The sequence below is a fragment of the Chroicocephalus ridibundus genome, chromosome 2 (assembly GCF_963924245.1).
Source record: "Chroicocephalus ridibundus chromosome 2, bChrRid1.1, whole genome shotgun sequence".
Taxonomy (NCBI): Eukaryota; Metazoa; Chordata; class Aves; order Charadriiformes; family Laridae; genus Chroicocephalus; species Chroicocephalus ridibundus.
In genome coordinates, this window is record NC_086285.1 from 124,699,647 (window position 1) to 124,726,806 (window position 27,160).

The 27,160-nt window shown below is 36.7% G+C and overlaps 1 protein-coding gene across 2 annotated transcripts in view; it reads left to right on the forward strand.

Moving 5' to 3' along the window:
- Nucleotides 1-27,160, forward strand: part of SNTG1 (syntrophin gamma 1) — a 357,236-nt gene that overhangs the window by 185,653 nt on the left and 144,423 nt on the right. For both annotated transcript variants that reach the window (XM_063326848.1, XM_063326847.1), the window contains exons 3-4: nt 9,603-9,737; nt 22,187-22,243. In XM_063326848.1, coding sequence (XP_063182918.1) covers nt 9,603-9,737; nt 22,187-22,243 — 192 coding nt within the window. The remainder of the gene's footprint in view (nt 1-9,602; nt 9,738-22,186; nt 22,244-27,160) is intronic.

Consider the following 27,160-nt stretch of genomic DNA (forward strand, 5'->3'; position numbering starts at 1 on the left):
CCTAGCGCCGTTCACCAAAATCAAGGGGGAAATGTAAAAGTATGGGGAACAGGTGGGTGGGGAGAGAGGGTAAGCTGTGAAGATGACCAAAGGGAAAAGCAATTCCATTCTGATTTCATGGGGAAAGAGAGTTATTTTTTGCTTAAAATACGTATAGTTTCATAATGTCAATGCAAAGTACTTCAGTCCCCCTCCACTAGAGATGGGGGAAGTGCTTTGCTTTCTGTGTTCATACTGACTTTGCCTTAAAGAAAGTAAATGAGGTGTGTTTGTAGGCATTAAAAAGGGCATCATATTTACTCAATGATTGTCTATGAACACATTATTTTAATGTCTTTTCACAACTTCAGGAATTGAGACACAGTGAGAACCATTTACACCAAATTACGTAATGAGGTCAATGCATTATTATGATTAAAAAATCATGACAATTACCTGTATACTGAAAATTGCAAAAAATGTTCAGGAAGTTATGACTGGGAACAAGAAAACTGGTGATATATTTAAGTTTGACCATGATCCCATGAAAAAAGAGAAGTGAAGAGATAGGAACAGCACTAGAGCTAAGAGCTAACTGCAGCTAAAACCAATTTTGACCTGAGCTTCGATTGGTATAAATTAAGGGGGAACAGATAATAAGGCTAAAGAACATTAAATCATGACAGCATTCTGAAAGGAGTAGTAGGGTCAAAAATTAATATTGAAGTGAAACTTGCTTTTTGGGAAAGAATACTGCGATGGTTGTCCAGGATACTAGGTATTAGGCTTTAATACCTCAGAAGATCCATGCACAGTCTAAATTCTGTAATACAGTATATGTCAGATTATTTACCTGGAAGGAAGCATTCTTGTCAGTTTTGAGCTCTGGTTTTTAGAATAGAATGTTTCAGTTGGAAGGGACTTACAATGATCAGCTAGTCCAACGCCCTGACCTACTCAGGGCTGACCTGTTAAAGCATGTTATTTAGGGCTTTTTGTTTTGTTTTATTTTGTTTTGTTTTGTTTTGTTTTTAATTTCTTTTTGAATGCACTTATTGAGGAAAAGAGGCAGATACATGTTATTTTCATAGGATTTTAATGTTGATTTTAAAGTAGTATTTATTAATATAGTTATTATTTAAACTTGTATGGATTATTAAGTAGCAACGAACTTCAGTCTGTGCCCAGCAGTAGTAACAAGAGCAGCCACAGAAACATGACCTGACATGAGTCCTATTTTAGCCTTTACAGTGCAACTACATTGACAGATCTGTTTCGTTCTGTATCTAGCTTGTAACAGGGGCATCAATTTCAAATTTATCTCTTTAAAATTCAGCTGCTTTGTTGGAGCTTCCTTGATAGACAAGGGAAGGAGAGGGTGGCTTCACCCATCCTAAAAAAGCTCCCTGATCTGGAGACCCTAAAGAAGCTCCTTTAGCTTTTATATTAATAAAATTAAATAAGGTGGATTCAACCCCAGTTTGTCTGCTTTGTGTAAAATGAGTTTTTTGTCACAGAATCAGCAGTGTCACTTCCGAGAAATTCTGAAAACTATGATCTACATCTTTCTTCTCTAGACAATCGAAGTTAATAAAATATAGACTTTCAACCTACTTTCATCAAATGACGGTGTCTAAATAAATCATCATCAGCCTTATGCTTACACATAGTGTAATTTTTAACTAAAACCTCAGCACTATCATCGTAAGGCATAATCTACTTTGGTTTTTGTTCAGGTCAAAATATATTAAGCTGGATCTAAAAACCCAAGAGAGGGGAGGCAGCTGCAGCTCCGTGCCCTCCAACCAGTAGCAAGGGTGAGGATGCACACAGAGCACACGTATACACTACATGTATCCACATATATATGTATACACTTATGTACATGACCAGCCATGGAGATCACATACCGACACGCAGAGTACTCGCATGAGCACAGACAGCGCCAACAGCCTCATCCTGTTCCCCTCTCTGGCTGAGCAGGTCCACTCCTGAGAATATAAGTGTGTGTGTGTACAGTGTGGATGCATCCAGCGGCGGGCCTTAGACAGTCTGCCCAGCAGCTGCCCTTGGATTCGAGCCTTCCCAGTTGCTGGCAGCTGGGCATACGAGCCCCTGAGGCCTCTGCCTCTCTCCAGCTGCTGGTACAGATCATCACACACATGCACTTTGTGCTGAGCTCCTACTGCAGATCTGAATAGTACAGTCAGTGGAGCCCAGTGAGCGATGCAGTTCTCCCAGAACCTACCGATAACTGAATTGCTCTCTATGATTTGTTGCCTATAATAAGCATTGATTATAATGAGAGCGTAAACACTTATACGTAGACAGGTCTAGTTTGGTGTCAATCTCAAAACTGACACCTGACGATCCTAATGATTATTTTCTTCCCTAAGCATCTTCTCGGTAGGCTGTGCTGCCTTTCAAGGCATCTTAAAGTAGTTTTATTCTGCAAGAGAATACGTGCTGTGCTAGACAATTCAAATGGCACTACAAAAAGATGACGTCTTTCATACACACATTTTTTCTAAGGGAAACTACCTGGTATCTGATGATGGAAAAGTTAGAGGTTTGTTTTTTTTTTCTTGTGACTTCTTCACTTGCTACTTGTGAGAAACTTTCCACTGTTTCATATTTAATTATTCTAGATTCCGTGCTCTTTCCCCTTACTCATCAGGAAATGTGTCCATTGTACTGGTTCTTGTACTTATTCAAAAATTTCCAAACCATAAGACTATCCAGCTCCTCTTTTAGCCTTCATCCTGAGCTTTCTGAACTTTACAAGAACATAAATCATAGAGTCATTGGGTTCTTTAAACACTCTGCTGTACTCACTTGACCTTATTCTATATTCTGAAAACTATCTCTGGAAGATAACCTCAGTCTCTGACATAATACTGTCCTCTGCAGTGAAAGTGCCCTTCTGAAAAAATGAAGACTTGGGATGATTATAATGCATTAGAACATTTTCCGCTTAAATACATTTTTTTTTTAAGTTGATATTTTCCATGTACTTTCTAAACAAGCTGCATGAGCAGCTCTCAAATTTCTCAAACTTTCTAACTTTTGAAATCTCATCCTTCACTTCTATTAGCTTGCGGGTTTTTTCCTAATATAACTTCAAACTTATTTGAATTAGTAAATATCCCATTCATTTTCACACTTACAGTATTTTCATCTGTTTTTACAGTACTGTCCATTGTTTCTTTGAAGGATTATTTTGAATTGGTAAACCAATTTTGTTTGTCCGCTGCTTTTCTGAATTTTATGAATATTCTTGTAGACTTCACAAAATTTATAATTTGATACTTTCTGTTGTTCACAGGTCTGGTGACCTCTATTTCAACACACATCTTGGGTTGTTGTTTTTTTGCCTGCCACGGAATGTGTTTTAATTTTTAAGCAGTATTTTGACTTCCTCATGACTTTCTTTCGTTTATCTTATTATATACTATTTTGGTCTGTTTCTGGTCACCTTTATGCCATTTTCTGATTTACACTTTTCAGCCTAAGCTGATGATTTCCTTTGTTTATAAATGCTATCAAATGGCAGTGCTGGCATTACTGCTACCTTCAGTTTGTGGGTTTTTTCTTAAACCCAGCTTCAACTCCTAATTTAATCCCATAATCACAATGTCTGTGAGAATGTCATGTAATAGGTGAATTAAATTTGAAGAAAAATACATTTTCTCACAATAGCCCTCAATTTTATGTTATCTTATCTCTTGGCCTCAACTGTAATGATATAATCCAATCCTGGTAAGCTTATTGGCAATTCAGACATCAAATCTTGTTTCCTTATAGTGTCAGAAAATGAAAGGTTTTGCTCTAAAAAAGTACCTTAGTTCAGTAAGAAGCTATATAATATATATATATTTTTTCCAAATGTCTAATTTACATATTGAATTAATCAGACTGTATGAAACAAGGAAATTCTCTGTAAGACTTTATTCTTTCAAGAAAATCACTTATGATGAATGCCATAGCCAAATACTTACTTGGCAAATACCTGGCAAGTCAAAGAAAAAGAGGATTAAATCCAAATTCAACATTTTCCTGCAGTTCTTTCAGGTTGTAGTGTGAAATTCATGTGCAGGAATGTACTTGCTATCCTTTTCATTGGAAAATTTTGGTGTCTGGTAGAAGAGACTCTGAATGACAAGCTGAACACATCCCTGTGTATCTGGGCTGCCTTCCAATTTTTGACAATATAAGTGCTTTTCACTTACGCTAGCAGCACCTCCGCAGAATGAGTAGCTGGACCATTTAAAAAAACATCCTTTATGTGGTTTTGACACATATTCCTACCTCTTGTATTCATTGCCATTACTGCCTTATACCTCTGATTCAATTTCCCTTTTTATTATTATACTTGTGATTATAAAGCAGTGACAGGCATATCTCCAAATACTCAGAGGTCAGCCTCAGTTCAAATAAGCATCCAAAAGTGCAGATATTCATCTGAACCGAGCTACATATGTATTTAAGGCAGTTTCTACAACCCATTCTCCTTACTGGTGTCAGATTTTTGATGGTAGAAATAAATTTCAGGGCTTAAAACTAAATTGCGGAGGTTTAATTTAATTCTGCCAAAGCAGAAATTAAAAATCCAGGCCACCTTGTATAGAAAATGTGTTGAGAATTTTTTTTCTTTTCATTTCTTCCACTGGTTCATGGACTAAACTATTCATAGAATCACTATTATGGGGTATCTATGATATGATAACTATTCTGGGGTATCTGTTGAAGTCTTCCTACTGATGTGAAACTAGAAGCAGCAAGCTAACCAAATTGTTTTATTACCGTAAGGCAAAAGAAAAAGATAAAATAGCATAAACAAAAAGATATAGTCATGTCTTGAACACTAATGAAGAGTATTTAAAATTGACTGAAATACTGAGTAAGTCTCCTCCAGAACAAAACATAGAAGAAGTTTTAGAAATTTTTTTCTTATCATAAATGGCAAAGAAAACAACAAATAGGGAAAAATGTAAACAACAAAAAAATTATTTAACAGAAAACCTGCCAATTGCCTTATTCAAACAAGGTGATTGAAAAATATTAATGTTGGAAGTTCTTCAGGAAATTGACTTTGAAATCATTAGGTATCTTTAAAGATGTTTCTCATACAGTATTAATTTTGGTGTATGTTTTGTAGAGACTTTTCTGCTAGCACAAAAGTGTAAACTGTAGCTTTCATGTCTATTTCCTCTGAAATTAATTCTTAATTATCTGTGAAGGCCATATATATTGCACCAAGCTGTTTATGGTATGTAAGCATTTCTAAATTCCTTTTAGGGAAGTTATTACGGCCAGATCTTTTACACAGCCAATATGGACAATGTGCTGTAAGTCAGGGTGTAATGGAAAAAGATTTTTAAAAGACCTTTTTTTCACAGTCTTGTTGGCCTTGTTGCTAATAGTGATCTGAGTGTTACCATATTCTTTGTAGAAGCAGTCTGCCTTGAGGGCTCTGACAACCTATGCTGTTCTCTGATAGTGATCTGAAGCAGAAAGTTCGACACAGACCGGTGTGGCAAAGCAAAGAGGGATCAGTTTTCAGACCCTCGTGTAGTTCAGGAAGAGTAAGCAGTTTCTAAACTCTTGCCAAGGACATCAGCTCTCAGTGTTCTTGTCTAACTCTGCTTAAAAAGGTGTAGAATGAGATGACAGAGGCAGTGATGTGCGGGTGCGACATTCACTGCATCTGTCACTTAGGTGACTCAGACCTTCCTTCATCACTGCTTTTGCTTGAAGTCACTGACTCCTCTCTCATATGGAAACTCATTCTTTCACCACTGTATGTTGCTTCCATATCCATTCCTTATCCTACCTCACCCACTTCATAAACACATGCAACTTCATACACTCAGTTTTCTTGCCCTCTTTACAACGGGTGCCAAACTCTATAAATAGGATGAAGAAAGGATGGTATAAATGTAAGCAGGGCAATGTTCTTGGCGATTTTGTCTCAAACATACAGTGAAGGTGTATTGGCTTAACAAACTGTTGTCAGCTGAACTGTGCTTCTCTATCCATGTCTGCTGCAAGATGATGCAGTGTGTCGAATATTTGAGCACAAGAGGATGCCTTGCATGACCTCACACTGACAGTTACAGTAGCTCGGCTGGCGTGCCGTGTGCTGTTTTATTGCTGTAAGTTAGAAGTAGGGCAGAGCCCTCTGCCAGTGAAACGTAGAAGGCTTGAAGGGAAAATTTTAGCACACTTTTCTCATGGAATCTCTTAAAAATTAGTAATGAGAACTAAAGCGAACATCAGCCACAACCCCGGACCCCCACACCTCATCCACGCACAGACATGCATGCCGTCTAAGCTCTTCAGATGCGAGAGACAGCAGGAGTATAGGCAAGACAGGTGATCTCCCTCCAACAAGAATAATTTTACTGGGGCCACATGGATGAAAGATGGTGTGCACAGTAATTTACATGAAAGCATAAGTACAGGCTGTATTCCCTAGTTCCAGCTCTGGATAAGGACACAGGAGCTCATATCTTTATTTGGTTCAGTTTGATGGATGCTTTGAAGGGAGTGGGGGAGAGAAGAAAAAAGAAATTTCATCAGACAAAAATAAACATAATGAAATAATTAAATTCTAGTCTTTGTTCTCAAGGACTTCTGTTGAGCTTATCTAATGAAACTGAACTACATTCTTCTCCTTTACATGGTTGTTAATGCTGCTCTCAGGTAAGAGGGTGAAGGAGGTAGTGTAATTGAAGATTTAATTTTGAACTGTATCATAAACTAGCTTTCATAACGCCCAACAACAGTAAAGTGGTTCATTACATTTCAGAGTGTCTGATGTAAATAAGATCCTTGAGTGTGTGTGATCAATCATTACAAGGGCCAAAATGTTTTGATGTTCCCCAGCTTGGTTTCCTTGTTCAGACTGAATAAGCTCAGCCCACATGCATTTAGTAACCAACTTGAATTTTAATTTTATTCTAATGGTTAATTGTGTCTGCTATGGTTATGTGCCTCTAATTCCCACAAAGAAGCCCCTCAGCTTTTGCAGAAACACTGTTTGGAGATTTTCATAGAATCATAGAATCTTTATGGTTGGAAAGGACCTTTGAGATCATCGAGTCCAACCATACACACACAAAAAAACCCTCCTACAATCTCTGCCACTAGACCATGCCCTGAAGCACCACATCTACACGTTTCTTAAATACCTCTAGGGATGGTGACTCAACCACCTCCCTGGGCAGGCTGTTCCAGTGCCTGACCACTCTTTCAGTAAAGTAATTCTTCCTAATATCTAATCTAAACCTCCCCTGCTGCAACTTCAGACCATTTCCTCTGGTCCTGTCATTATTCACCCAGGAGAAGAGGCCAACACCCACCTCTCTACGACCTCCTTTCAGGTAGTTGTAGAGGGCAATGAGGTCTTCCCTCAGCCTCCTCTTCTCCAAGCTAAACATGCCCAGCTCCCTCAGCCTCTCCTCATATGACCTGGTCTCCAGACCCCTCACCAGCCTGGTAGCTCTCCTCTGGACACGCTCCAGCACTTCACCCAATTTTATAGGGTTATTGACCAAATCAGAAATGTGCAGTCAAGTAAGGCAGAGTTACTATAATCAGTGTACCAGAGGCAGAATTTATTCCATTGCCAGTTATCCAGGGAGGAGGAAAAGCACATCTGCAAACTTTTCTGCAGCATTTTATAAGTGGTAGATGTTTGTAGGCTAGCCCCTTTTATTTGACCACAGTTATTTACAGGCCTCTTTGTTCAACTTCCACAGTCACTTACTACCTCAGAACTCCATGGAAAGAGTCATCATCTGAGTCTGTAAAGCAGAAGTCTTAAGGAGAGGATGAGGGGAATTTAACTATTTTACATTCGCTTTATTTTAATGTCATAAGATTTTATCTATGATATGAGACAGAATTTTTCAGTGGTACTGAAAAATGTGATCCATTTAGTTGATTTGTCTGTTCATGTAAATCAGTTTCTATCTCATCCTGTTTTAAAAAAAAAGACACCTAAATACTAGAAGGCAGCTGTATCATGTTTTCTGACCAGAGCTTCCACTGACCTCAGTGTGAGTTCAGTGCATGGAACTCTTCATTTTTGTTTCTTCTTACTTAGTTTAAAAAGAATAAAAACAACATCATAGCTACTTTTGAAGTTAGGTCTGAGTTACACAGACTTTCTACTGGCGTTCAAGGGAAAACAATTTCCTAAGTTTGAGTGTTTAGCATGGAGCAGAAGTGACAGAACAGTTAGTCAGTGGAGAACATTATGTAGAGCTATTTAAAGGTTGTCCTCGACCTTTCCACCTCTATTAAAGCCTCTTGAGAGCAATTTAAACTTTTCTTCTGCCAGTTGCCTACTGTCAGTTCCATATTTGTGTTTGTTCTCTCCATGCTATGGATGTAAGGTATCAGAGCACATTATGGGGAGATCTTCCAAATCCTCTTTTAAACTCTTGTCTGAGAAAGAGACCTCAGATTCAGCCAGGTCAACCTTGGCAGTTAAAGTTCACAGCAAGACTTTTGCTTCCTTGATCTCCTCTCAAGCCAACTTTTTACAGATAGTGGATTGAAATCTGACCTGAATTAAGACAATGGAAGTTTTATTATTGACACTAATGAGTCCATGATTTTAAGTAGTTTTTATATATGAATTTTCTTCTGAGATACATACGTACATACACACTTATCTGTATGTATGCAAAAAAGTATAGGTATCTAATACTAGTAAATCACATGTTGTTAAGGCTGAATATTTAGATTCCCTGTAAACAAATTTCTCATACCAAAAATGCTCTACCAACATGACTTTTTTCCATTTATGGAGTGCTGTAAAGAGTGCTATTTTCAACTCAGCCTTCAGGGAAAAATTACTAAATACTGCAGGTGCTTACATGTGCAGACTTCACTGCTCAAACCTGTTATGCATAATGTCCCCCAAAAGTAGCACAAATAGGTTCTACCACAAAGACGCTGCTAGATTGGTGGAAAGCCACTTACTGTATTTTGAAGAATCATACAGAATTCCTGATCTCTAACCACAAATATTAAATACAGAAGTGGAGCAAGAAGTAAGTTACTAGTGGCAGCTGCATTCTTTGATCTCTTTTCTCTTATTCCTCGCTTCAACATCATCATTTGAAAATGACCATAACAGCGTAAGTCAGTATTGTGCTTATAGGTCAGGAAAAGCCCACAATAGGTTCATGTAGGCTGTCAGTGCTCGCATCTGGCTAGTTTGGAGGAATTATTATATATATTTCTGTGTCAAAATTGGTGTAATACGTGGAACATCATCTTTTACTTCATGTCGAAGTGAGGTGTCATCATTTAATACAAAGATGGAAAGAGCACAGCTGCTCTGAAGCAATTTGAAAGTAGTTGTACAAATTCACCATGGGCAGAATAGCACCCTATTATTGCAAAATCTGCCTTTGCTAGTTGCTACTGTAACCATTGTTCCCTTGCAGTCTGAGCACAGTAAATAAATACAGTGAAAACTGGTAATAGTTTTGGATATTTGTGGGGTAACTGTACCTATCTGTCAGCTATTGTGTTTCAAAATACCACTTCTAGCAATACAAAGTGCTAACTGAGAAAACTTTTTTTCTTTATTCCTTCCTTTGAAGACAAAGACAGGGATTTGTTTGCTGCAGGATGGTAACCAGGAGCCTTTCAAAGTGCGACTGCACTTAGCCAAAGATATTTTGATGATCCAGGAGCAGGATGTGATCTGTGTGTCTGGTGAGCCTTTCTATTCTGGTGTAAGTAGTTTTTATTTTTTCTTTAAGATGTACTTTATACAATGCAAAAATACTCTGTGTGTATGTGTGTGTGTGCGTGCACACAGATGCATATGTATGCATTTACTCCCACAATTTGATATTTCATTTTATACTGTTAACGCTAAGTCTATTTTAATATGTCATCTTTCGAGAGTAAATCCTAGTAATACTCATCTAAGAAGCAGCAATGAGACAATGTGCATGACTACAGTATTGTTTCTCTGCACTCACCCTTGAATATTGGAGCCACCGAATGTGATAAGAATGACACAAGCAGTGATGTTTGCAGTGAATACAGATACCTCAGTGTACTTACGTATCTGAGTATTGTCTGTGGAGTTGATAAGACAGTTGATGGGTAACTGTTACGGCAGGGCTTTGCTGGTAGAGGAACCGTCTGCTATCCTCTGTTGCTTTGGTTGCTTCATATGGTAGCACAAGACCAGACTTCATGCTTGCTGCCAGTCCATGCTGGGGGGGTCTAGCTAGCGGGTCACTAGCTTTATCAGCACATCATGTTAATAAAGATGGACTTCAGCTGGAACAGTGTAATGGTGTGATTTATGTATTACTGTTTTTACATGATGTGTCAGATTTCTTATTTAAGTAGCACATTGAATTTTGTGGATAAGAAACTGAGCTTTGTAGACAATTATTTGGCAGCTGTGTAAAATGTTATATAGAATAATATTGTCGGGTTTGGAACTAGGGCAATGCTCAGTTTTTATTTAATTGTAGAAGATAGACAAAAAATAATAGAAACCATTTACTACTCGTTTCTATAGACATTTTTATAGCTACTGTAATTATATTTTATAGAGGTATTTTTTAGATTTATGGGGAACTATCATAAACATTCTGCTCTCCCTTTGAGCTAAATAAAATTATCACAGAATTCCATGTTAAATCTTGTGAGGCATAGTAGTGTAGTATCTGTTTATGCAAATGTTACATGACTGCTATTATGTCTGTCTGTTTTATTAATTAATTGTTGCTGTTGCCACATCCCTGTATCTCTAAATGCAAGTGTAATAAAATGATACAACACCGAAACCATAAATAAAGTGGTAGAATATTAGCTGTGCTAACAGTGTGGAAGATTAATGGAAAATGTATAGGAGAATCCATCTCACTGTTACGAACATCTCAAGGTGAATGGTTCTGAGTTTTAATCTGAAACAAGAGAAACACAATGCTTACACTGTCTCCGTACAGGCTGGCTTAATTTGCCTGACAAATCTGACATTAGCTTTTGACAGTTTCATGCTGTACAAACACAACTTACTAGTACAGGTCTGCGTGCTTTATATGGAACATAGATGCTCCCTTTACCAATTAGACTGTACTGTTCCTCAATACACAGGACATCAAGCAGCCCATATAGAAAGAAATTATGAATTCAGGCTCAGGCTATAGTTGTTCAATTAGCAGCACACACTGTGGTACCATTACTCCACCAACCCCATTCTGGCATTATTTATTAAAAGATTTTATCGCTCAAAAATATGACTTTCATTATTGTGCTTTAGTATCTGTTACTTCTTCTGAACTTGTTATTTAAATGTCTTCATGAAATGCATATTTAATTTTTTATCCATTTCACAGCAAGGCTTTCTCTTACAGTTTTGCAGTGGCACTGTAGAAAATAGTAGATGATTTGCTTCATCAATTACACTCCCCCATCTTATTTGCATATTGAACGCGTAACTCATTAACTGATTGATATTAGTGTGGTGATGAGGAGTTTCTTTTCTCTTGGAAGTGTCATTGTTAGACTAGTGACTTTTGAGCACTTTACCCTGATTTCCTCTGGGATTAAGACTAGGTCTTGAATCAGTAGGTTCATTCCAACTAAGGATGATTGACATTTCAGACAGTTAACTGTCCTTTTGTCACAGCTCATTTAAATCATCTGGAATGATATGCTTTAATTGTATAGTATGATCAGACAAGTCCCGCATGCTGCTTTTTTTTTTTTTCATGTTTTTCCTCATTTTTCTTCCTGATTTATTAGGTTTCTTTTCTTTTTTTTTATAATGTTTTTCCCATGTTTTGCTTTGCTTGATTGATTTTGTTCTGTTCTCTCTGTCATTCTAGGTGACTGACCACATCTATTTTGCTTTTACATGCTTTCTACAGCGCAATAGCAAGTGTTTTCATTAGCAACTGACATTGAATGCCTCATAGAATAAACTCTAAAGAATAAAAATAAAATTTGTAACTGAGAAACAATACGTTGTTAAATGTTATGGACAAATAGCTACAGTAAAAGTTATTTTTAATCTGTTTTAATAAATAATCTGGTTTTTTATTATAAGGATTTATTTATTCACTTCTGCACTGTTAAGGAACGGAAGGCTATGACTATGTTTCTAGTTCAGAACAGTATCTCTTCTGTTTGTTGGGTCTGAATAAATTTGCATGCTCCTCTGTGTAGGACAGACTTTAAACAGGCACTTAACGTTCCAGCAGTATCCTGATCTGCATCCTGTGGAACAATCTAAATGAAATCAATGGCTTCTTAGGAATGAGGTGCTGCTTAATGTGAGCACATGGGATAAGGACCTAGTTCTTAATTTAGAACGCTTCCTTTTTAGTGGAAAACAGTTCTAGTTTCCCAAAACTAAAGAGGTGCGAGGGAACCTTGTTTCTTCTTTCATTGTATACTATTTGGAGTAAGAAAATAAAATGCATAAAAGATTAAAAGCAACATAAACAGTGTTAAACACTAAAAAAGAAAGCATCTGTTTCTGTAGTAGGGTGAACAAAATGATAGTGTTAGTGAGGGTCCTGCAGCAATTGTACCTGTAGCAATTCCATAAAGCATCAAAGATCATCCAAACGATCATGGATTAGATCTAATTTTGAGCATCAGTTGCATCAGTAAGTATTAAAGAGATTTCTTTATGTGTGCAATAAGAAAGACTTGCGTTCCAAGAGATAGAAACATAGTGGGCTCTGCATTATGCCTGCTAGCGGATATCTGATGTAGATGTGAACTCCAGTGCAAATGACCAAAAGTGAGAACATTTTGCGAAACTCAAAGCCTAGAAGGCAGTGTCTTTACTAACCCAAATTAAATGCTAGCCTCTAGAGAGGCTTTATAGTATGGGTAGTGTATGCCTGAGTTGGAGTAGCTTGTGTGTTGAAGATATCCATGATTCTCTCTGTGGGAAAACTGGAAGATGAGATTGGTGACTATTAGGTCAGGTACACATTTTTGTCCACTAAAGTATACTGGACCCTCACTAAATATTTTTTCATCATTGTGGTATTGCCAACAAACAGCTTTCTTATGCCTATAATCGTCATAAATCCCCATGTAAATTACTTGTGGGACAGAACACTTTGGATTTTTACTCTTTTCATCTGAAAAAGAAATGCCTTGAAAACAGATGAATTAAACAATGTAGGAACTTCATCAGTATTGATGGCAGAAGTACAGAATATTCCTTTTAAATGAAATGATACTCACAGAAGTTTGCTATATGGTGTTACGGATAGCAATGTGCACCTAGTCTTTTTAGACATGTAGGTCAATCGCCTGGACTAACAAGGATAGCCTAATATTGACCTTGCTGAAAGTTATGATGGGGGGGGGGGTAGCCTAAGATATGGCATGTCTGATCTGAAATATGAGTCTTCAGTATATTTATTCCTAGGAAAAGTTTTAGTCTTTGCAATTCCAGAATCAAAATTTCTATTTTAGAGATAATCCTCACAATTACTGTCACCTTTCATGAACATCTGAAATTCAAGTAAAAGGATTATTGTGCTTTATCAAGAAAAGTAGTTTATCTGTCTAGGGAGCCAGGTTTTTTTCTTCTTTTTTTAATAGATTTTATTTGTCATACTAATCATACTCAGTGTATGTGTATGTGAGATCCATAAACCAAGGATATGACAATATACCATCTGACAAGATGAATGTTTTGAATCAGCTACTGTTTTTCTAAAAGACTGAAAATGAACTGTGAGCAGCTGGCAAATTGCTAAGTTCAGCTACCAGGACAGTTTGCGTTTTAACATAATTCTCTTAAAGATTCTATTTAAAAGTTATAGTTCCCAAAATACTGCTAATTCACCTGATGATAAGATACAGATGATTCTCATATCTTTTGAGTAATGGAATTCTATGCTGCTGTATAGTAATGCATTATTTAATTCCATGTTAATAATTTCTTTTAGCATTTTTTAAATTAAGGATCTTTTGGGGAGATTGACGCGAAGATCATTCGTAAGTTCAATACTAATAGAATTGAATGCACGTTTTTGTGAATTTATAGAGCAACAGCTCTCAGAGTAGTATTGCATTCGATATAGGTCGATACAGATGTATCTGAATGCAACCTATGGACTGTAATCGGTTTTCTTGATAGAGAAAAAAACCTTCATTAATGAACACCTTTTCCAAGGTCAGAAATTAACACTGTATTATATATAAACTATATTATTTCACTGTATATACACTGTATTATATATAATTACAGTGTATATATAATATACAGTGTAATATACACTGTATATTACACTGTATTATATATAACACTGTATATGTATTGTTGAACTGTAGCCAGGTCTGATTTCTGGCATTATTAATCACACAATCATTCTTCTTTTTCTTGTAAAGATAAGAACATATTATATCTCACTTTTAAAGTTGTCCTTTTGCTATTGTGAAATCAACTGTGTTGAAAGATTTATAACTCTATACAAAGCCCATATGGTATTACAAAAAAAAAAGGTGCATTAGAGACAGTTTTTCAACTTACAAACTTCGCACAATAGCATGTTTTTCATTGTGTCTTTTTTATTTAAATGATAAAGGTATTATTATTTTTTTAGTATAAGTTTTAATTCAGAACATGTCACTTGACTGTGACTTGCCTAAGTAGTCAGATGAAATTATTACATTTCCCTTGCTGGCACATTTTAGAGTTTTGGAGACTTCCTGAGAGTGAATTTTATATCTGTTGCCCTGGATCATTCTATTTTGAGAGTTTAAAATTTTCTTTTCATATATTTTGGTGTAGGTAAAACAAGTTCAATTAGCACTAGTAATGTTAATGAGGAGAAAAATGAGTGAAGAAAAAGAGAAAAGCTTAAAATAGTAAGCATATGGTTTTGATTTTTTTTTCCGCATTGTATTTATTTCTATATTTATTTACTATTTTGATTCTGATGTGTGATTGAATAGTATAAACAGTGCCAAAGTGAAACTCCCTGTCCTGAAGAGAATTGCAAATATGTGAACAGATAGGTCACCTTTCAAGCACTTTTCATTCTTGTTACCGTCACAAAGCTACCAGGAAGAATGGTGATTTTTTTTTTCACCACGCTGGTATCTGTCAGCTATTCAGTGGAGTGAATCCATTTTTTCACAGAAGTCGTCAAATACCTATCAGATAGTGGTAACTTTTTTTTTTTTTTTTTTTTCCTGACAATCTGGACAGCTTTTAAGTGACAACCTGGAACTGACAGATGTAAATATGATTATTTAGGGACAACCAAAGCCATCTCATTTTTCTGCAGCTTCCTAAAAATAAAAACCATAGCAATCTGCTGAGGTTCAAACACAGGACTGCCATTTGTAAAGCAAAATTTGAAAGAGCAGATTAGCTTTTTTCTTATTGGAAGAAGGCTTTTCCCCTACAAAAAAAGGAGAAATATTACAAAGCCGAAAACACTTGGAGAACCCAAAGCCTTGATCAATGGCAGTATATGATGTGAGGCAGTAGCTGGAAACTAAAGGTATTATGAAGCTACAGAGAGTGTTAGATGCCAGGCTGAGTGAGAATTCAGGTCCATACTGACTTTGGGGTTGTGGTTTTCCCTCTTTTATTTCTATATTAACAAATGCAGTAGTTTTGAAATAGATCATCCCTAGAAGTAGAGTTTTTACAAGTAGATATTTAGGTGAATGTTGATGCTTTTAGGTGTATGCTGTAGCAGTGGGGACATTTTGAAGTGAGACCAGGCAAAGGGCTGACTCTTCCTCTTTCCAGTCAGTGTTAACAGTCTACACAACACAGCATCCACAACTTCCCTGGGCAACCTGTTCCAGTATCTCACCACCCTCACCAAAAAGAATGTCGTCCTAGTATGTAATCTAAATCTACCCTCTTTCCATTTAAAACCGTTACCCATCGTCCTATCACTACACTTCCTGATAAAGAGTCCCTCCCCATCTTTCCTGTAGCTCCCCTTCAGGTACTGGGAGGCTGCTATAAAGTCTCTCCTGAGCCTTCCCTTTTCCAGGCTGAACAGCCCCAACTGTCTCAGATTGTCTTCATAGGAGAGGTGCTCCAGCCCTCTGATCATCTTCATGGCCCTCCTCTGGACTCTGCTCCAACAGGTCCATGTCCTTCGTATTTTGGGAGCCTCAGAGCTGGACGCAGTACTCCAGATGGGGTCTCACAAGAGCAGAGCAGAGGAGGAGAATCCCCTCCCTCAACCTGCTGGACACGTGTCTTTTGATGCAGCCCAGGATGCAGTTGGCTTTCTGGGCTGCAAGTTGCCAACTCATGTTGAGCTTCTTATCAACAACCCCCCCCAGTCCTTTTCCTCAGGGCTGCTCTCGATCCATTCTCCTCCCAGCCTGTATTTGTGCTTGGGATTGCCCCAGCCCACGTGCAGGACCTTGCATTTGGCCTTGTTGAACTTCGTGAGTTTTCACAGGCCCACTTTTCAAGCCTGTCCCGGTCCCTCTGGATGGCATCCCTTCCCTCCAGCACAGACAGCTTGGTTTCATTGTCAAACTTGCTGAGGGTGCCCTCAATCCCACTGTCCATGTTGCCAAAAAAGATGTTAAACAGCGCCAGTGCCAATACCAACCTCTGAGGAATGTGACATGTCACTCATCTCCACTTGGACATCGAGTTGTTGACTGCAACTCTTTGAGTGTGACTGTCCAGAAGTTCCTTATCCACCAAGTGGTCCATTTGTCAAATCCATGTCTCTCCAATTTAGAGACAAGGATGTTGTGCAGTTCTCAGAATGCGTGTAAAGTTTCATTGCGCTTGTCAATTAATCCAAAGAAATGCCAGTAAGAAAGAGTAAAGCATTACCAAAAAGAGGATATAAAATCTCCCTTCTTGAAAATGTATGAAATAATTTGATGAAAAAAAGATTTCTCATGACATTTTCTTATCTCAAATTGTAGTGGGTTACCAATAGCTGATAAACTATATGAGAGCATGGCCTTGAAGATATTATGGTATGAAATGCCAACAGGCTGATCTATGAAGTTACTGCCAATGTATTGACTATATCTTTATATTTCATTATTATATTTTAAAAATTATATTCTAACATTTCCCTCCTTTTTTTCTCTCCATTTTTCTATATCACTGTGCTATTGCATATTCCCCTCTATGTTAATTTCTCTTTTCCCACCTACTGCTTTGTTCTGCACCCATTCAGTTCTTTTCCATGTTCTTCCATATGTATAGTACCTTCATGTCTGTTCTATCCACTGTGAAAAGAGAGGTCTTGTTTTCTGTCTGGACCTAGACAAATTAATTCTTCATACCTTTACCCTTGTAAGATGAATAACCAGAGACAGCAGTGTCCCAAACTGAAAATGTAATATTTATATCCTAGTAAAAAGGTTGAGTAATGGAATATTGGAAGTTTCACATGCTGTTAACTGAGTTTTATGAAGAGTTTTGAAGCTTCTTTGTCCTTTTGTTCAACTGTTATTTGATTACTTTCGTAGACAGATTATTAGATCACATTAGATTAATGGTTTATATGATACAGTATAAATAATTTGAAATTATTACTAATTAATCATTATTGTTAAAAGTCAGTTAAGCATTTCTAAACTTTCTTTTACATCACATACCAGTCAGTATGAAATATTTGAATCTTTACTGTGCTTAAAATTTAACTGTTAAAAATAACATTGGCTAGTGACTAAACATAAATAGTTAATGATTACACAGGATTTTGTGTTTTCCTTTCCTGACTATTTACTGTTGCTGTCTGCTGATATGGTCATTCTTCACTTCTGATCTCATTTAAGATGACGTCCGTGATCTCAAGAAGATCATATGTATTTTAAGGAGAAATTTTAATACCTCTTTAATGAAAGCCTCAAAAACATTGCTTCTGTTTCACTGCATAGCTCTGAGGAAGAATTTTTTTGACAAAACTCTTAGCTCTTCTTTCCAGTCAATGAGCATATGTGTGGATGAGGAATTTCTGAGTTAGAGGCATGGAAAATGCTGACAGCTTGGCAGCAGCTTTGAGTTTTTCAATAAAATGATAACTACTTTTGTTCTGTTCCAGGAAGCAGCTTCTAAAACACTGCTCTGAATCTTGCATTTAAGGATCCTAGGAGCTCTAACTTTCCCTCTGTTTGGTGTAATGTAGATAACAAATGTGATAATGGAATTTCAATCTCACGGGACATTTTGTGTAGCCTTGGTATCGAACTAAGTAGCTTTTCATCAGAATCAAGGTTTATTTTGTAAACTTGGAGATGAAGTTGCTTTTGGAATTTGCAAAACCATTGCAAAGTCAATCATAGAATACTATCCTGTGCAAATAGAGGGGGAAAGTGAAACTGAGTCAAATATTAATAGACAAATCTACAGCTGACACAGATTATTAGTTAGATTTTATTTTAAGCGGATAGTTGGAATCTATGGAACAGCACTATGTACTTAGGGTACTTCTTTACTGGTACAAAATGTGTTGCTTTCCAGACCTGTTGCCACATTTTATTAATGAATAGTTGTAAAGCATTTTAAGAACTTAAAGCTATTAGACCAGTAAAAAACATGTTATTATTGTTATTGTTCATTTGAAATGCTAATTAAAGACATCAGAACAAAATAGTTTGCTTCAGTTTGCTGGTCAAACTTCTTTATTCTATTAATACTTATATTAAACATATTATGGTACATTAAAATATAATGCTTTGCAGACAAGGTTTATTCAGTTCGCCTTGGCTGAAGATGGCACTGAAAATGAAGCTTGGTTTGGGTTTTTTGCGAATCACACAAAAAGTCACATGCAAGCCAAGCAAGTCACAAAGAAAAACTTACTCAGATAAAACAGTTTTCTGGCAAAGCATTTCAAAGCTGGTATCTACTATCAAAATACTTATTAAAGTTACTTTGCAACTCTAAAGGGAGGCATTTGTCTTTCCAAAGTTAAATTTGACATCCTGGCTCTGTACTCAATGGGGGACATAGATGATGAAGATGATTATCAACTTGGGCACCCGCTTTAACTCACCTGGATTGAATGTATTTATTTTTCTGTACTGATTACAGGATTAAAATTTGTCTTGACCAATGGCTTAGTTTTAGATGAATTAACTGTGGTTAGACGAGTCCTGTCATTTTACTCTTAAACTTCTGTGTTAAAAAAAAGGAGCTGATCAGAGCTGGGTTCTGATCCTAATTCAAAATTCTGGTTTATGAAATGTATGATGCTCCTGAGAGTTCTTGAAAAGCTGTTTCACTAAATTGTTTATGTGATGTTTGCAATTGCAGACTTGGGGATTATTGATGGTACACGAATGAAATATATAACTCATATGTAGTTCTGATTTGTATTTTTGAAGACCATTGATTGTTTGCATGCTTGTAATTGTTGGCTATCATGCTGTGAAGAATACGTAAGTCTTTACACTTAAGAGACACCAAAGTAATATTTCTTTATTGTAAGAGTGAGAATTGTGTTGAATGAGCCTAGGTTAAATACAAAGCAATCCCTTCATTACACATAACACATCACTCGAGTGGATCTAGCTTGCAGTATGTTTTTAAAAGTTCGGTTCAGTTCAGTAACATTCCAGACCTGAAATATTTAATAACTACTCTCAGTCGAGATAGAATAGAACCTAGAAAAAATACCAGATGAAACCCTCTGATTTTTATTTTTTTTTTGTGCTGGAAAATTACAGTTGCTTGAAATTTTTCTGTTACTTTGCTTACTTTTACGCAATTTTGGCTATTTAGTAATCTCCTGTGCTAGCGAAGTATTTCTGAAGCGTGCATTTCTTTCTCTTAAAAAGTAATGCCGAACTCCGATGAAAAGCATTTCTAGTTTCCTGCCTGATAGTACTGGTAAACTCACAAAATACCCCAGATCAGCTGTTTTGGGGGCTGGCTTGTCTCTGCCTTCACTTGACTGAAAACCAGAAAGAATTTTATTGACTTTTGTATGGGTACTTGTGTGTGTGTTGTGCTAAGAAAGACAACAACAAGGACAGAAATATTCTGCAGGACAGCTTTCTATTGGGCTTTTTAAAAGCATAGCTCTAGCTTAGAATATATTCAAATGCCGCTATTTAAAGTTTACAGTGACTACTGTCATATCATGTACTACAAATTTTAATGAAGATTTATGTTTTCGCTGAGCATACTACTTCATTTGAAATTTAGTTGTGAAGTGTGATATTCTTTATTGCATTCATGGTTAATGTAATACTGTCAAGCCAGTTTATTTAAAGGTTGCTATTTTTCAACATCTTCTTGGGTAACACGAGTATTTTCTATTTGATTTGAGCGTGTATAACAAAAATACTAGAATGTATTGCCTAGAGTGTAGAAGTCAAGCTTCTGTTCTTAACTGGATGTTCAACACAAGCTGGAGCTGGAAATGACATGGAGTTAACAGGAAGAATACAGCTACCAGTGGAGCCACAGCTGGGTGTTTCATATTCGTTTGTGTAAACTCAGCTTAGACCACACATCAGACTGTGGCCTATATTAGTTTATCCTGAATATATTGTCTGCAGCATTACCTGCAGCTGAAACCTCCTGGCAGACAAAAGGTTTTCTAAATACAGTTTGTGGACTGAAGTGAAAAGAAATTTGTGGGCTGAACCCAGTTTCCAGGAACTTCGTTGTGAAAGTTCCTCCCTAGAAGGTGTGAGTTGAGAGCTGAGAATGACCTTCTGGTCCCTCTGAACAGCACAGAAGCATATGGATGAAACAGGATAGCCATATTGCCATGCTACGCATTCATTTTTGGGTTACAAATATAAGACTATATTGTTTTCATGCATTTCAAATGTTAAAGAAATAAATTGAAACATTTGGCCGTTCAACAGCAAAATTATATACCTCTTTTTTAGATTAAACATTTACAAGCATTAGCCTAAATAAATAAATGAAAAGTCTCATTTTAGGCCATCCATTTTGTCTTGCTATCCAAAACATTGGACTGGTTTATCCTTGCTCTTTCTGCAGTTACATGATTCATATTTGTCACAAATGTGAAAAAGAAAGAAGGTAACTGGATTTTCCCCCAAATTCAGCAATATCAGTTTTCCAAAACTCTTATGTGTAGCCCTACATCCTTTCTTTTCCTTTCTGTATACGAAGGAAGGAGGAAAAAATATCTAGTTATTTCATCCTCTCTGTCACTGGTATGTTTTTGATGAGAGACTTACTCAAAGGTCACTGAAACTGGCAATCTATGCTGATTGTACTGAAATATGTGAACGTATATTGATAAAATGTATGTGCAGACTCATGCTTTCCAATACATATAATGAAATGAGTATAAAATCTAGCCCACCTGTACAGGGCATTAAAATAAAAGTCTATATATTACATGTACTTGTATGTGGACATATGGTATATCTGCTACAAAGATTTTTTTTTATTGCTAACCAAATTGACTAATTCTAAATGATCTTTCGGAATAAAGTCAACAAGACAGACTAGAAAAAAAATAAGTCTTTTTTGCAAATGTTCGTATCTAAGACAGATACTAGCCCACAGTTTTTATAGAAGAAATTTTAGGATGGGCAATAAAAAGGAAAAAAAAAGGAGTTGCTTTAAATAATTCTGTCTGTAAGAAAACCTTTTAAATCATTGGTTATGATTTTTAAACCATAGCTCTGAGGTCAACAGTAGCTGTGTTTGTATCACATTTTTAATTTGGATCAGGACTGTGCTTTGAAATGAATTTCTGAGTCATGTGCACTTTACCATGCTTTGTCTCACATCACTGAGTGGTCTTGGAGTACACAAGCTGTATTCCTTTTGGATGAAACTAATTGGAAAATGTGCTACAGGAGGGCAGTTTACGTACATGTAGTGCTCAATCTGCATATGGGACCAATTTAGGACAGGTCAAGGTTAAGACCTCTGAAATGCGTGTGTTATGTCCTAACTGTTAAACTCTACAGTTCTGTTCATATTGCATTGCAGTACTTGCTAGTATGATCTAAATTGAGCAAATGACTTTTTGTCTGAGGCAAGACCTCTGCTTTTCTCCCAGACTTTGTCTTTTTCCTCTGCAGCATAGGTTTAATGGGATTTTCACATTCAGGAACTCAAAAGTCTATTAAAATGAGAAAAATCACTGTAGGATGGAAGCAAAGAAACAACTTATTGAAGTGTAAATATATATGGCAGAAAACATTAAATTTAACAAAACTTGATTTATTTTTTTCCCAGGAAAGAACAGTAACAATTAGAAGACAGACTGTAGGAGGATTTGGATTGAGTATAAAGGTAGGATGATTTTTTTGGTATATTATTCCATGTTACGCAAAGTGTCTTTGTATATAGTTAATTTTACCTTTAATGAGAACAAACTATATTTTAGGGATTAGAAATAAGAGAGCAAACATATTCTAGGATGTTAGATACTGCCACAGTAGGCTGCCAGCAACTACACTGCCCTATGGAACGGAAGGCAATGGAAAGATCATTCCCTTAAGATCTAAGCTGAACAACTCTGTAATAAGATTTGATATGAGAGCTGAAAAGTGTTTGCAACTGCACAGACTGTACTTTTGTTCAACAGCACTCTAATTTAAGTGGTTATTAATGAATGCTAAATTTCAGTGGCAGGCACATGGAACAGCCAATAAGTTCATCATCAATTCTCCTACAAAGAATATCACATTAATTCACTGCAATTCATTAGTAGGACAGAAAGTGTTATTGCTTTCTCATATTGTTTATTTTGTTGTAGATCAAGCAAAGGCAGCAATTTATCATGTTACCATATTTTTGCTTTCTTCAGTAAGATTTAAGAAAATAAGTAAGTGTAGGTGATCCTTTTTGAGGGAGGGAGGGATGAGGAGAGGGAAGAAGGGATAATAATTTTTGTCATCATAATCTATGATTTTGAAAACCTTACCTTGGCTTTGAATCTCACTGTAGACAACACAACATTAATTTTATCTGCTAAACACAGCAGTCCTCAGGCTCAAGATAGTAATGGAAAAAGTGAAGTGTACTTCACATGAATGCAAAGAGGCTTAAATTATGCATATAAAGTGAAAGCATAGACTTCCCTGTGAACATCTGCTAGTACTGACCTTATAAGAAGTGACTCAGAAGAGGGATTAATGTGCGTTTGTGTTGTCATTGATAAGAATATTGCTGAATAGAAATACTAGTTCTTAAAATATGTCTTGGTACACTTGCTGTTATCTTGTTGACCCACTACAGACCTGTATTCAAGGAAAACTAATTGCTATTTTGTGGCCAAAGTTTCTCATGAGTTTAGTCAGCAGCACACAAGTTATTTTCCTCCAATATCATTATAGGTTACAGTTCACTGAATAATGATGAAGTAATGTATGTCAGTGCAAAATCAAGTATATGGGTGAACAAGGTTTTATTTAGCTGGTGCTAAGAAATAACTGGTTACACTAAGGACTTTTGAGGTTTGGAGAACAAATCTCATCAAGGGTGACTAAAATTGATTTTTTAGTTATACATTACAATGGGTTATCTTTTAGAATTAAAATTGCTGACAAGCTTAAGATCACATTACTTAGGTAATATTTATATTTATAAATATTTATATATATAAAATAAAATATCATTGAGAAATATAAATTAAATGTGAGCGTGCAATGGTCTTTCTTAAATTAGTGGAGCAATATATTCTTAAATTTTTAGAGCAAGATATCCATTGTTCTGAAGAAAATTTTTGGAAGTTCCAAAGTATTTAAAAGTGCGAAAAAAGATTGTGTATTCAGCTAAGAGAAAATCTCTTCTCTTCTCTTCTCTTCTCTTCTCTTCTCTTCTCTTCTCTTCTCTTCTCTTCTCTTCTCTTCTCTTCTCTTCTCTTCTCTTCTCTTCATCCTGTTTCAATAGAAAAAATAACAATAAAAAACTATATCAAGTGTATTAGAAGCAATTGCAATAAAATTTAGAAATAAAGGCTTTAAATTAAATTATTTTCTTTAAATATGTTTTCTAGGTTTATTTTAATTCATATAAATTTTTATCGAAATTAATCTAAGTAGTGGAATGGTGAAGCTGCATAAATTCTGCATAACAGTTTGTTACTTTGGATTGTTTTGTTTTGCTTTGTTTTGTAAGATTCCTGAACTTTGATAAAGGACTTATGTTCATTGCTAGTTTTAAATAGAAAAGTAATTTTTTTGCTATAGTCCCTAAAAGTAGAAGTCTACAAGTCACCCTGTAGGAGTGAGGAGGATTGAGGCCTTTCCTCCTTGTTTCAGTAACTCAATCTCCCACAACCTCACATGCTACAGTAGTTCCTGTTGTCTTGCTACTCTCATATTAATTTAAGGGTTTTTCTGAGGACTTACTTTCTGTCAGTGGTGTATATCAGAAGATGCAGTTTATCTGAGGTGGGAGTTATAGAAGTACAATGATTAATGACCTCCACTTTAAAATATTTGCTTGTGCAATTTTTCTAGTTTTGGCATTCAGCTCTAGGGCACTATCATGCTTTTTTTCTGCTAACTTGAACACCCATTTGCTATCAGAAATCTCATGTGATCAAGTCACCTTTTAACTTTCTCTTGAGTAAATTTTGGAAGTGTCCTATCCCAATTTAAGTATTCTGGACGGTTGGTCAAAATGTAAATGATTCCAAAATAAGAGTCTAGTTATCTAGTAACCTCATGAAGTTCAACAAGGCCAAGTGCAAGGTCCAGCACTTGGGTTGGGACAATCCTCGTTATCAATACAGGCTGGGGGATAATGTGATAGAGAGCAGGCCTGTGGAAAAGGACTTGGTGGTACTGGTGGATGAAAAGCTGGACATGAGTCAACAATGTGTGCTTGCAGCCCAGAAGGCCAGTTGCATCCTGGGCTGCATCAAAAGCAGTGTGGCCAGCAGATCCAGAGAGGTGATTCTCCCCCTCTGCTCTGCTCTCGTGAGACCCCACCTGGAGTACTGTGTCCAGCTCTGGAACCCCCAACATAAGAAGGACATGGACCTGTTGGAGCAGGTCCAGAGGAGGGCCACAAAGATGATCAGAGCGCTGGAGCACCTCTCCTATGAAGACAGGCTGAGAGAGGTGGGGTTGTTCAGCCTGGAGAAGAGAAGGCTCCAGGGAGACCTTGTAGCAGCCTTCCAGTACCTGAAGGAGGCCTACAAGAAAGCTGGGGAGGGGCTGTTTGCAAAGGCATGTAGTGATAGGATGCGGGGCAATGGTTTTAAACTAGAGCAGGGTAGGTTTAGATTAGACACGAGGAAGAAGTTCTTTACAATGAAGGTGGTGAGACACCAGAACAGGGTGCCCAGAGAGGTGGTGGAGGCCCCATCCCTGGAGACATTCAAAGCCAGGCTTGATGAGGCTCTGAGCAACCCAATCTAGTTGAAGATGTCCCTGCTGACTGCAGGGGGGTTGGACTAGATGACCTTTAAAGGTCCCTTCCAACCCAACACATTCTATGATTCTGTGATCTTTCGGTGCCTTGTCTATGAGGAGAACTCTCTTCTGTCATAACCTGGGTGCTCCAACTGTATTTGTAAATAGCAGAGATTCAGCTAACCGCTTAAAAAAACCCTGTTTGTGAGATTGATTTTTACACATGATCCGAACTTAAGCCCTTTAAAAAATTTCTTATAATCCACTCTTTGAAGGTTTTAAAGAACAAAAAAAAACCCACCTGGTTTGTGTTTTGCTGTACTTCATTTTACTGAAGTTAATGGTAAAAGTGTGATTGAATTTGAAGCAGAACTGATCTGTTTTACAATCTTCAGAAGGAATTATTTTCTAATTTCTGAAGCCCCTTTAGAACCCTCAGTAATAAGCCTTTGTGTGTGAAAGAATAGCCATAGAGTTAGATGTAGAAATTGATGTATTGTGTAGTATTTATTTATCACATCTCTGAAAAGTCTGAGATGCAGAGATTTGACACAAGAAGCTGCAAAGTGTATGACTTCTGAAAGAACATCATGTTTCTCAGTAATTGGAATGTAGTGTTCCTGTGGACATAGGCAATAAAATTGATAGTTGATTAAATAAATTAAGGTTTTCAGTTACAGCCAGAGTGCTGGCTACCAGAACTCTGTACAGTGCCATTTTCCTGCCTCTGTTTTGATTATTCTTTTTAAATGATGAACAGCATCGCAGATCTGCTGAGATTTGGGTTAACTTTTCAGTTTGACTTGATCAAAAAAAATCTCTAAAGCAAGCGTGTGCACCTCTCCTGCTCACACTTACATACTTAGATGATTCTCTTCCTCTTCATTCATTCTGTGCTTTTTTTTTATTAACACATTTTCCCTGTGTTTCAAATTGAAACAATGACAAAAAAAATAATAAAAAGTCTAGAAACCTTTAATTAATAGATGAATCATCTGGCTTTTAGCTTAAAAAAAAATATCTTTTCATCTTTAAAGGCTTGTGTACTTGCAGAATTTGGTGTTGAATGCATTTTGGGAGTGGCATTTGGTTCCAGCTACGCTATTCTATTGAAAGGAAAAGTTTAAAAGTGCCAATTAACATTGGCACATTATTGTCCATATTATTTAATTGCCGGCAAAAATCCTGTCACAGTTTTGGCTTACACCGACTAGTATTTTCTAAGAGAGTCCATGAACACGGTTCAGAGCTTTACATAGACTGCTTCCTATAGCCAAAATGTATAAAGTCACCCTTTTTCAGTTGGGAAGATAGTTTATCCTCATAGACATGAGCCATATTGTACCACTAGACCTTAAAGCTAAAACAAACAGGCCCATTTTCGTTAGTGGAATAAATGTTGCCTGTTAGTATAAAATAAAAATGTCCCCTACATTGTCTAATGTCTTTGCCTGCTTAAGGAAAATGACAAAGAAAATTTGCATTACAAAGATCAGTGTTAGTCTCATAGATGTCTGAGCAGTTAAGACTTCAACACCATTACTTGACATATTTTTATTCCCTCCTCTGGTCTGAGTTTATAACAACACGTCCACACTAGAGGGAGGGAAAATTTAAAATGATGGAAAAGCGGCCTCTGTTCCTAGAGGTTTCTTCAGTAGCGTATCTCTTGAACCTATAAAACCAGAATTTAGACACGCATACACTTTTCCTTCTGCAGGACAGAGAATCAGATATGGAGGATGCAGGTGCAAGGTTGAAGCCTTAATCTGAAGTAGCATTCAACAAGATGTTGCAGAATATATACAGCTTTTTTAGCTTGCTGTAAATTGCTAACGATGAC